The 12830-nt window shown below is 28.2% G+C and overlaps 1 protein-coding gene across 2 annotated transcripts in view; it reads right to left on the bottom strand.

Moving 5' to 3' along the window:
- LOC123004844 overlaps nucleotides 1-12830 on the bottom strand; it is a 60367-nt gene that overhangs the window by 28619 nt on the left and 18918 nt on the right. For both annotated transcript variants that reach the window (XM_044398317.1, XM_044398318.1), the window contains 2 exons: nucleotides 6220-6417; nucleotides 1285-1525 (listed from right to left, as the gene is read on the bottom strand). In XM_044398317.1, the coding sequence (XP_044254252.1) occupies nucleotides 1285-1525; nucleotides 6220-6417 (439 nt within the window). The remainder of the gene's footprint in view (nucleotides 1-1284; nucleotides 1526-6219; nucleotides 6418-12830) is intronic.

The following is a 12830-nucleotide window of genomic DNA, read 5'->3' as shown; positions in this document are numbered from 1 at the left end:
AATTTTTTTTTCAACACCAACGATTTATGTTTCTTTGAGAATTTATTAATTTAGTAATGAGAAAATTAATATTTCTTTAACGTTTAAGAACAACTTTTAGTTCAAACATTATTTTATTATTAATTTACTGAAATAGATTAAGATTTAAAAACTTAGAGTAAAAGCAATTTTCAGGATTCCAAATAAGATCAATAATTTTTTCGATTTTTCAGCGGTTTTTTTACATGGCTTGTTAGTCGAACCCGAGATGAAAACATTTTCAGAACTGAAAAACTTGATTGGAAAACTTTTTCAAGCTCTTGGACTAATAGTTACGGTAAGAGTTATTCTTATTAGTGTCAAGGTTGTGTTAGGTTTGAATAATTTATGAGTCTCCACGTTGTGTAAAACCCCACAATTCTATTTTATTGCTTTTTATTATCGTGGTCATAAAATTTATAACTCAATTCAGAATTTTCTAATTTATTTAATTTTGTTATTGAGTGAAGCCGACAAAAGTGTCGTAAACACACCGGAAAGGTAACAAACAACGTATTTTTCCTGTATTTATAAAAATCGTCGATGAAAACTGAAACGGAGAAGACTAAACGATAATTACTTTGTGAATTTCAAGTCAAAAGTTTGCTTGAAACTTTATTCATTTTCATTTTGTTATGCAAGTGGCATCAAGCCACTTAATTAATTGTCATTGTCAAATGATTACAAAATGAAATATCTCTCCAAATAACCTCCTCAATATTGATTTTGTTTGATTCAAAGATCGCCAACGCTGTCATCATTTATAAACCAAAAAGAGAAAATTTTCGCACAAAGTAGAAAGCTTTTAACTGGCTTAGAGAGCTTATGGCTCAATTATTGCACCCGGAGTTGATTGAGCTTTTTTTGAAAATTGAGACGAATCATTCACTCAAAAACAGTTTGCGTTAAATTTTTGATAACGATCGATCTGGCGATTTACTGAGGAGCAAGTGAAATATCTCCAAGGTCTAGCAACAAGCTAATCGGATCAATATGATCCTAAAACAACAGAGTTTGAAAGAAATCCCCAAACCGGATTACTTAATCACGAATTTTTTCGATTTGGATTTGGAGATTATGCAGGAGAATTCCGGTCGCTATTGTGCACTTTCCGGGTAACAATTTCTAAGTGATTCGAATGATAAATGGCACGTCAATCCCGGAGCGGAAACACTTTTCGGAGTTGTAGTAGCGACACACACACACACAAAAACGAGCTTTTCTTTGTAAATAAACTACGAATTGAAAATATTTTTTTTTACTTACCTAAATTGATCCCGGGAATTTAAGGTTTCTTGCTTAATCGAGAGGATGACAGGACCTAAATCTTCATCATTGGTGAAGTAATTCCAATGTTCGGTACCGTAGAAATATTTTTCGTAGGTCTCTTGTTCCACACTGGTGAGCTCGAAACCTTGGTTTTTCTCCCATTGCTCTTCTATTGTGGTTTTTTTGCGCGGGGATGACGAGTCGTCCTCTTCATCGTCTTCGTACAAATCGTTACAACCTATTTTGAAATATTAAATTTTCATTTTTTGAACAGTTTAAAACAAAAAATCTTTTATTATTATTATTTAAAGAAAGACTTCGGGGGATTTTTAGAGCTTCCAGTGACTTGAAATTACATGATTAAATCAAGAAAATCTCTCAGTATTCCGCATATACCGGTGTGCGCAAATTGGACATTAAAATTTATGACACAAACATAATTTTCAAGATATGATTAGTTTGATATTGAAGAAAATACAACCTATTCAAGTAGTTTGATTGGTTGGGAATTATTGTGGTCAGATTGACCACAAACGTTGATGACAGGAGAATAGACGCAAAATGAGCATCATTTTGTTGTACAAAAAAGTAATTATTCTTGAATCTTATCAAAAACTAAGACAACATGTAAAAATATCTGGGAAGTTAGTTAGTTTATATAAACTGTTTCGATCTAGGACTCATAGTTTCCGAGTCATGAATTTTTAAGTGTTAAAGTAGAAATTTTGACAATTGAAAAAAAAATTAACCAAATCCACTCCTAGTTCAAGAAATTTAGAAAAGTGTAAAAAGGTTGTAAATACTTGAACATTTTGTTTAGGATTTCTTGTAATGTTTCCGGATTTATTACGATTTTTGAGCATTTTTTGAGATTCCACTAAACCACTACTTTTGTGTCGGTTTCTAATTTGCTTGTTTTTAGATTTTTTAATTCTAGTAAAAAGCATAAAATAGTCAGATTTGTGTGTGAGAATTTCATTGTGCGTTTTATTTAAGATTTTTTGTTATTATTAAAATCTTTTAGTATTTTTTGAGATTTCTGCAAAAAGCTTTTTAAATAGAATCTGAGACATTTTTGTCATTACCAAACATAAAACACTTATTAAAAAAATTCAAAATTATTAGCTTTTAACCGAAAATCGAAAATTTAATATGCAAAAATTTTACGGATCTTTATTTTTGGGTTTTGGAGTTTCTGATAGAAAAAAATAATCAGATTTGTGTCTGAGAATTTCATTTTGCGTGTCATTTAACTTTTTATGTTATTTTTCAGGGTTTATAGTATTTTTTGAGGTATTGGCAAAAAACATTTTTCAGACAGTTTACAAATTTTGTAAAATGTTTTTGGATTATTACTAGAAAAGATATTTTTAATAGAAAACAATAAACAAATTTAATAAAACGTTCTAAAACATTTTTTGAGGTATTAGCAAAAAACATTTTTCAGACAGTTTACAAATTTTGTGAAATGTTTTTGGATTATTACTAGAAAAGATATTTTTAAGAGAAAACAATAAACAAATTTAAATAAAACTTTCTAAAAGTTTTGGATGATGTGTTGGGATTTTTAGAAGTATTCTCATTTATATTTTCTGATTATGTAATTTCTGAAAAAAATGTCCAAATTTCGTTAAGAATTTTTGGGAATTTTTGGAGATTTTCATCCAGAATCCACAATCTAAAAATGGATTTTTTGAAATAATCACATTTGCGTTGGTATTTCTAATAAATTATAAAGAATTAAGAATTTAATTTTGCGTTTTTTTTAAGTTTAAGTACAGTATTTAACCTTAAGTAATCACTATTTCAAACCAATCAATGAAAAATTTAAGTAAATTTAATACGAAAAAATTTTACATATCATGATTTTTTGGTTGGAGTTTCCGATAGAAAAAAATATCAGTGTGTGAGAATTACATCTTGCGTTTTATTTAAGATTTTTTGTTATTTTTTCGAGTTTATAAAAATCTTTTTCAAACTTCTGCGAAAAACTTTTTAATAGTTTAAATAGAATCTGAGACATTGTTGTCTTTAGCAACGATTTTCTCAAAAAATATTTATCACAAAACTATAAGCTTTTTTTGTAAAATAGGAAATTAAAAGTGCTTTGCAACGATATCAAACATAAAACAGTTATCAAAAAAAAATTCAAAGTTATAAGCTGATAACCGAAAATCTTGACAAAAATTGAAAAAAATCAAATTTTTAAAATTCAACCAAATGCACAAGAAAATTAGAAAAGTGTAAAAAAGCTGTAAATACTTAAAAATATGTATAATTGAACACGTTGTTTGGGATGTTTTGTAAATTTCCCGGATTTATTAGGATTTCGTAGCATTTTTTGAGATTTCAACAAACCACTACTTTTAAGTCAGTTTCTAGTTTTTAGATTTTTTATTTCTAGTAAAAAAAAACATAGCTTTTAATGTAAAAATGTAATTATAATCTTAAAAAGTTTTCCAAAGGTTTTTGGGACCTTTAACTTAAAAAAGTAATGTGAAATTTTTGGAATAATCAGATTTGTGTTAATATTTTTATAATAAAAATAATATTATAAAAACGAACCAATCACAAGATTACATTTTAATTTATTGAAATTTTTTTTGATTTTTCCGAGTTTATGAATATTTTTGCGTGTTTTTTGAGTTTTCAGAAAAGAAGTTTTGAGACAGTGCGAATTTTTTCTTTTTGTTTAATTTTTTTAAGCATTGATTTTTTATATTCTACTATACGAGTATTTGATAGACAAAAAAGTCTTCCAAAGATTTTTAGGACTTTTTCGTGAAAATTGCTTAATTATGTTGATATTTTTCAACAATTATAACAAAATTAAAAAACATAAATTGTTTTGCGTTTTACTTAAGATTTTGTATATTTTTTCAGAGTTTATAATTATTTTTGCGTATTTTTTGGGTTTGTAAAACAGAACAGAGACAGTTTGCGAGATTTTCAAAGCGTTTTTGAATTTTCGATATTTAGTACAGTAATTAACCTTAAGTAATCACTATTTTAAACCACTCAATGAAAAAATTAAGTAAACTTAATTTTTCGTTTTATTTAAGATTTTTTGTTATTTTTCGGAAAAATCTTTTAGCAAACATTTTCATTCGTTCTTATTTTGTTAATTCTGGCTAAAGTATATTGGAAACGGCTTATGTTTTTTGATTGGTGTCAGGAAATCCGCAAAATTCTTGATAGTTTAGAAGTTATTGTTGAATTAATATTTTTGTTATTTTTCTTTACCAGCGATTTTCTCCAAAACTATTTATCGCAAAACTATGATCTTTTTTTATAAGATAGGAAAGTAGAAGTGCTTTCCAATGATACTAAACATAAGATAGTTATTAAAAAAAAAATTATTAACTGATATCCGCTTTAGGTAACAAAAATTTTGCCAAAAATCGAAAAAATTAAACTCCTTAAAAATATAACTAAATGCACTTCAATAAACTGAGAAAAGTTCAAAAATGTTGTAAACACTTAAAAATATGTTTAAAAAAATTGAACACTTTGTTTAAGATTTTTTGTAATTTTCCCGGATTTATTAGGATTTTTGAGCATTTTTTAAGATTCCAACAAACAACTACTTTTGAGTCGGTTTCTAAGTTGCTTGTTTTCAGATTTTTTATTTCAAATTAAAAACATAAATTTTCATGTAAAAGGGTAATTATGATAATTAATCAACTTTTTTAAAAGGCTCCCAAAGTTTTTTGGGACCTCTAACTTGATAAAATAATGTGAATTCTTTGGAATTTGTGTTAATAATTTTATAATATATAATTTAGAATTATAAAAAGTAACCAATCACAAAATTACATCTTAATTTATTATTTTTTTATTTTTGAGAGTTTATGAATATTTTTGCGTATTTTTTGAGTTTTCAGAAAAGAAGTTTTGAGACAGTTTGCGAATTTCTTGTTTTTGGATACTTTTTTTTCAGACAAAAAGCATTGATTTTTTATATTCTATTATATTTGATAGACAGATTTTTAGGACTTTTTCGTGAATATTGCTTAATTATGATGAGATATTTCCAGAATTATAAAAAAATAAAAAACCATAATTTGTCTTAGTTTTACTTAAGATTTTGTATATTTTTTATAAGAATTTTTGCGTATATTTTGGGTTTTTAGAAAAAGTTTTTCAAAGCGTTTTTGAATTTTTTATTTCTAGTACAGTATGTAACCTTAAGTAATCACATTTCAAACCAATCAATAAAAAATCATGATTTTTGGTTGAGGAGTTTCTAATAGAAAAAATAATCAGATTTGTGTGTGAGAATTTTGCGTTTTATTTAAGATTTTTTGTTATTTTTCCGGATTTATAAAAATCTTTTAGCAAAAATTTTTGCTCGTTCTTATTTTGTTAATTCCGGTTGAAGTATATTGAAAACGGTTTATTGGCGAATTAATATTTTTGCTATTTATGTCTTTACCAGCGATTTTCTCAAAAACTATTTATTTGCAGAAAAATTTGCAGAAAAAGTAAAAATGTTTTCCAACAATACTAAACATAAGACAGTTATTTAAAAAAAAATCAAAATTATTAACTGATATCCGCCTCGAGTATCAAAAATCGCCGAAAATTTTGACGAAATCGAATAAATTAAAATTTTCAAAACATAACCAAATGCACTCCTAAAGGTCCAAGACACTTAGAAAAGTGTAAAAATGCTGTAAAATACTTAGAAATGTGTATAAAACGTTAGAGGGATGAATTAAAAATTTTTTTTGAGTTTTCGTAGGTTGTTTCGTAAAAATGGTCAAACAAATTTTTGTCTCAAAAACGCTTAGACGTAAAATCACACGCTGACTTCGATGAATAGTTTTTGAGATATACTGACCAAAAAATCAAAGTTTTTTGAAATAATTTCGTGTTATGAATTTCTTAGGGATTAAAAAAGTACTTTTAAGGCCACATTTTTCCACTCACTGCGATCGCGTCTCCTGGAAGGATGTCCATTCTCCTGGTCGGTCCCATCGGTGTGGTCCTCCTCATCGCCTTCTTGTATCTCATGATCGGACTCGCTCTCGTCCCAAATGGTATCAGAGGTGATTTTTTGTCTGGAGCATTCAATCCAGTACCCGGGCGTGGGTATAAAGTTGTGGGGGAATTCTTCGCAGAATTCATCTGTAATAATGACGACATGAAAGCTGGGGGTAATTAATGAGTGTAATAATTAGCAAACAATCTGGTGTGGAGTGCTTCTTGGAAGGTGCAGTAGTGATGATTTGGTGTACAGTCCGCTCACTGTAAGGTAGAACACCAAACGAGCTAAATGTAGCTTGGTGTTCAAACTTAGAGTGACCCGACTATACACACAGCTTGTGGCTCCCTCGATGCGCTCAAATTCACCACAATTTCCACTGAAAAACTGAAAGATTTGCTCAATTTTTAAACGCCCAATTTTCCTGACTGGCCTTTGGAGGATTACGAAGACTAGAATTTAAATTGGACGCTGTTTTCAGCGACAACTAGCATATTTTTAAAGCAAAAACTAGAAAATGCAATCCTGAGGGGGGCCAAAGTTGTGCTTTCGTGGCAAATTTTTCGATAAATCTCGAAGATTGAACGATTTATCAAAGCTCCTGCTGGGCAAAATTGGCCAACAGTGTTTTTGAAAGTCGTCAATCAATATTAGCCAATAATTTCGTGCTGTATTTAATGATGTGCAGCCATAATTATCCTATATCCGCTATTCACATTAACGACTACATTGGTTGTGCTAACACGACTACTGGCCTGAAAATATTACGTTATTGATTATTGATGAAAGCTGCAAGCAAGTAATGGAAAAGCGATTGAAAAGTTTGGCAGAATTAGGTGCGAAATCTTCGTTGTTAAAAAACAATCTCAATTTTTATTACAATTTTCGACATTCAGTAAAAAAATATTTGCGAGCTTCTTAGTTTTCAGTTAGTTGCTGAAAAATTTCATGATACGGTACAAAGTTGCTGCAAGTTGGACATAAAGATTTGATAAATGTTCTTTTTATCTCCCAATAATAACACTAACAATTTTCTTCTCTTTACTCGAATTTATGGCTTAATTCAGCGACTGAAAATTTGTGTTTTCAGGATTAAGGTAAATGAGTTTTTTTAGTGTGGACGTATGAAAATTGTAGAATATCGTGAAGTTAATTATAAAATTCTGAAACTTTTCGGTGGGTTTATATAAATTAAATAAATAAAACTGTAGTTTAATTTGCTTTTTTGACAAAATTCACACAATTCACACCAATTTTTATCTAATTTAATGATTGTTTGGCTTTTTTTTTTAAATTTCAAGAAATAAGTAAGTTTTTCGTTCAAAAATGAGCTGAAATTTTTGAAATAGTGTCAATTTTAATTTTTTTAACAAAATTTGTAGGAACAAATAAAATTCTTGGTCAAAATAAATTAAATCAAGCAAAAATAGCGTTATTTTTTATTCAAATTATTGAATTTTTTTAATGAAATAAGGGTTAAAAATGAACTAAATCGAGGCAAAATAACGGCAGTTTCGACAAAATTTTCTGATTTTTTGTTTTAACAACATCTGAAAAGTAATATAATTAGCTAAACATTTTATTAATTTTTTTTCACATTTGATGATCAAGAAATTTTGATAATTTCAAGTTATTTTTTCCAATTTTTGTTCAATGTTGTTTAATTTTTTTCTAGTTTGGCTTCCAAGACTTGATTTCTAGAAAACTCTTCGTTGTTAAAAAACAATATCGATTTTTATTACTTCAAGTTACAATTTTCGACATTTAGTGGGTAATTCAGTAAAAAATATTCGCGAGCTTCTTAGTTTTCAGTTAGTTGCTGAAAAATTTCATGATACGGTACAAAGTTGCTGCAAGTTGGACATAAAGATTTGATAAATGTTCATTTTATCTCCCAATAATAACACTGTAACAATTTTCTCCCTTTACTCGAATTTATGGCCTAATTCAGGCACTGAAAATTTGTGTTTTCAGGTTTAAGGGTAATGAGCTTTTTTAGTGTGGACGTTTGAAAATTATAAAATATAGTGAAGTTGATTTGAAAATTCTAAAAATTTTCAGTGGGTTTAAACAAATTAAATAGATAAAACGTTAATTTAATTTGCTTTTTTGACAAAATTTTGCCTAAAAACAAACTAATTTTTTCGAAAAAAACATCAGTTTTGATGATTCTAAAGTCGTTTTAAAGCAAAATAACACCAATTTTTATCTAATTTAATAATTTTTTGACTTTTTTCACAAAATTTCTCGAAATAAGTAAGTTTGTCGTACAAAAATAAGCTGAAATTTATTAACAACATCTGAAAAGTAATGTAATTAGCTAAACGTTTTATTAATTTTTTTTACACTTGATGATCAAGAAATTTTGATAATTACAATCATTTCAAGTTATTTTTTCCAATTTTTGTTCAATATTGTTTTTTTTTCTAGTTAGGCCTCCAAGATTTGATTTCTAGAAAACTCTTCGTTGTTAAAAAACAATCTCTATTTTTATTACTTCACGTTACAATTTTCGACATTTAGTGCGCAATTCAGTAAAAAAATATTTGCGAGCTTCTTACTTTTCAGTTAGTTGCTGAAAAATTTCATGATGCGGTACAAAGTTGCTGCAAGTAGGACATAAAGATTTGATAAAGTACTTTTTATCTCCCAATAATAACACTGTAACAATTTTCTTCCCTTTACTCGAATTTATAGCTTAATTCAGCGACTAGAAATTTGTGTTTTCGGGATTAAGGTAAATAATCTTTTTTTAGTGTGGACGTATGAAAATTGTAGGATATAGTGAAGTTAATTAGAAAATTCTAAAAATTTTCGGTGGGTACAAATTAAAAAAAAAACTTTATTTATTTAATTTGCTGTTTTTGTCAAAATTTTGCTTAAAACCCGACTAAATTTTTTGAAAAAACATCTGTTTTGATGATTTTAAAGTTGTTTTTTTTTTAACAGATAATTTAATTTCTCCGTTAGAATTACTCAAAATAACACCAATTTTGATCTAATTTAACGATTATGTGGCTTTTTTCATAAAATTTTACAAAATAAGTGAGTTTCTTGTTCAAAAATAAGCTAAAATCTTTAGAATAGTGTCAATTTTGATTTAATTTGTTTTTTTTTTAACAAACATTGTAGAAACTGATAAAATTCTTGGTCAAAATGAACTAAACCGAGTAAAAATAGCGTTAATTTCTATTTAAATTGGGGATTTTTTGTTTTTTTAACCAAATAAGGGTTAATTTTTTTTTCACATTTAATAGGTCATCAAAATTTTGATAATTAGTAATTACAACTATTTCGAGTTGTTATTTCAAATTTTTGTAAAATATTGTTTAATTTTTTTTCTAATTAGGCTTTTCCAGGACTTGATTTTTAGAAAACTCTTTTTATTACTTCAAGTTACAATTTTCGACATTTTGGTGAAAAAATATTTGCCAGCTTCGCAGTTTTCAGTTAGTTGCTGAAAAATAACATAATAGGTTACAAAATTGTATTGTAATTTATGGCTTAATTCTGCGACTGAAAATTAATGATTTCAGGATTTAGGTAAATGAGCTTGTTTACCGTGGACGTTTGAAAATTACAGAATTACTTTTATTACGTTAGGTTACAATTTTCAATATTAAGTCAATTCAAAGAAAAATATTTGCAAGTTTTACAGTTTTTAGTTAGTTGCTGAAAAATATCATGAAACGGTACAGAGTTGGATAAAAAGATTCAATAAATCTTCTTTTTTCGCCACAATAACAACCCTGTAACTATTTTCCTTATTTTACTTGAATTTATGGCTAAATTCGGCGACTGAAAACTTGTAATTTCAGGATTTAGGTAAATGAGTTTGTTTAGTGTAGACGTTTGAAGATTATAGTATTAGTCATAAAACGAGATAATTTTAACTGTCAGCTGAAAATTAACTGAAAATAATTTCTGGACAGGTTTTTACGTTGAATTTCAATTCAATTCAGGATATTTCTTCGAGTGGAATCACAAAAGTGCGTTAAAATGGCACATGTCCGTCAAACACAATAGGAAAATCCCCGAGTGGAAATGATGATTTTCCGCAAAGTTTTTCATAAAATTTAATTACATTTTGGAGCGCGTATACGGAAAATTACCTTAATGAAAAAACTTGGAAATTAATCAAGTGATGTGTGCTTTATTTCCTATATTTTATAAAACGGTACGGGAGCCCGGAGCACTTAAATTTAACGAAAGGTAATAAAATGCAAGAGATTTATGCAATAGTTTTGCATCTTAATAATAGAAATGAACGGTGGCGGGAATTCCGGATTTCTCCGGGGTCAGCACTTACAAATAACACCAAGAGTCGTTTTTATGGCCCAATTTTAGCTTCATTTATGTCGATATCTCGCCGGAAACGGAACTTTTCTTGGGAAACATAATCATGGGTCTGTTGAGACCTCGTGATCACGATGTATTTTGGCATTTTTACATGAAAATTCTTTCATGTTCGGCCTTAAAAAGCCCTCAGGGAAATTTACTACATATAATACTAGTTAACTCGTAACGTAAATACTGCATCCATTTAATTATAGCGCATTTAAATTACTCATTAAGGGGAACAAACATGAATATGATGAAAGTCAATAATGTAAAAAATCACGACGCTGCATTTTCAGTAATTTCGAAATTTCTGAACCGTAAAACTTTGTTTTTTATATGTTGGTATATCAAATTTCAGATGTAGTAAAAAGTTATGGATGATGTAAAATCCCGATGATCCAAAATAGCCTGAAACCAACCACAATGTTTTTGTTGTAGTTGCGTTTCAGTATTTCAGAGGGCAATTAGTCGTAGATTAATCCTGAAACAAGCATTCGAAAAGTTGATTCGAAATCGATAAGCGAGTGTTTATGGTTGGCAAGCTTAATAAAAGGGGACATGCTGCAAAATGCCTGAAATTCCTGAAGCATATTGTTATCGATAGCGCGCAACCTTGCCCTATTTCAGCCTGAAAAACGAAGATGGGCCCTTGTTTTAAGGTTGGTAGAAGCAACAGTTCACACTTCCTTTCTCTACGTCTGTTTGTAACGCTCCATTAAACTCCACCTCTAATCTAGTTTGTAGCACCAACTGAAGTTTAACTTCTGCATAAACCACCCATTCATAAAAAACGCATGAATATTTCAATTTTTTGCGTCGATCCTTAATGGAATACTGATGTGGGGATTAACTAAATCGTAATTCGATTTAGAACACCCCCAGGTATCGTCATTTTTAATCTCGGCACAGATACGAGCGCTTTATCTGATCAAAATTTATTATTTTTCACGCTGGAAGTTGCAATAAAAGTATAAATCAAACGGTTTTATTAATTCCGTCGCTGGAATAAAATTCCATCAATTTTTATTAGCGGAAAATAATTTTTTCACTTCTTGAAACGGAAAAATTACAAATCTTCTTAACATCAAAGCTGGTTCAACTAACTTTAAAACCACTGATGGACCACTTAAGAGGATAAAGGCATGGAAATCGAGCAAGTGCCCCGCTTTGAGCTCTTTTACACCGAGTTTTAGCTGTTTTTACCAAATATTGCAAAATATTACTCAAATTTTACATGGAATTTCATTACGTTTGTTTAAATATTTAGTTGCAAATTCACAAATAAGTCTTATATTTTCATTTTATAAATTTACTTCTCTTTAAACAAAATAAGTTGTTTTCTCTAATTCTTATACGCATTTTATAATTTTTGTTTTCTAAAACTTGAATTAAAAAAAAAAAAACAAATTAAAATAGCACTAAAATTACAAGTCATTTATCTGAAAATAGATTAGGTATAAGTAAATATACAGAGTGTCCCAGCGAGTTGGTAAAGTCCATTAATGATCTTTTATCTTTAGAGTTTTAAAACATAAAGAAAATTGATAATACTTTATTTTATGTTTTTTTTAATTAAAACACCATATGTTTCTTGGCGAGGGGCCCTTAACTTGAAAAAAATGTATACAACTAATTTCAATTTCATTTCCATCGAATTTCCATTGTAATTCCAATATAATGTGCCTAATTTCAAATTAATTTTCGTAATTCAAAAATAATTCCTGCAGTTCCAAATTAATTCTGAAAAATTTAACGTAATTTTCAAAAAAACTCCAATTATTCTAAAAAGAATTCCAGTAATTACAGATAATTCCAGTAATTTCAATAATCCATCGCATTTCCATTGTTTTTAGATTAATTCCTGTAATTCCAAATTAATTCTTGTAATTCCAAAATATTTCCTCTAATTCTAAATTAGATTAATTGACGTCTTTACGTTTATAATCTGATATTCATATTCAAAAGAATGAGTCCGGTCTTGGAATAACGGAAATTTTGCATATTTCAAAATGATTTTAGTCAAATGCTCATTTGAGAAGTTTTATGATAAAATAAAGAGATATTATTGTTCTTTGTGAGATGAAAATTATACTTTGTCTACTTTTTTTATATGCTTACGTTTACGTTTTCACATTAAAATATTTTTGTTTTTTACTTTTTTTTACTTACGAGTTAAGTTTGATTAAAAATATGTATCTCATAATTACATACTATT

Source organism: Tribolium madens, unplaced genomic scaffold (genome assembly GCF_015345945.1).
Source record: "Tribolium madens isolate multiple individuals breed KSU strain unplaced genomic scaffold, Tmad_KSU_1.1 Scaffold_20;HRSCAF=117;Tcas5.2_LG4, whole genome shotgun sequence".
In the NCBI taxonomy this organism is placed as follows: domain Eukaryota; kingdom Metazoa; phylum Arthropoda; class Insecta; order Coleoptera; family Tenebrionidae; genus Tribolium; species Tribolium madens.
This window is presented reverse-complemented; position numbering and strand designations above follow the sequence as displayed.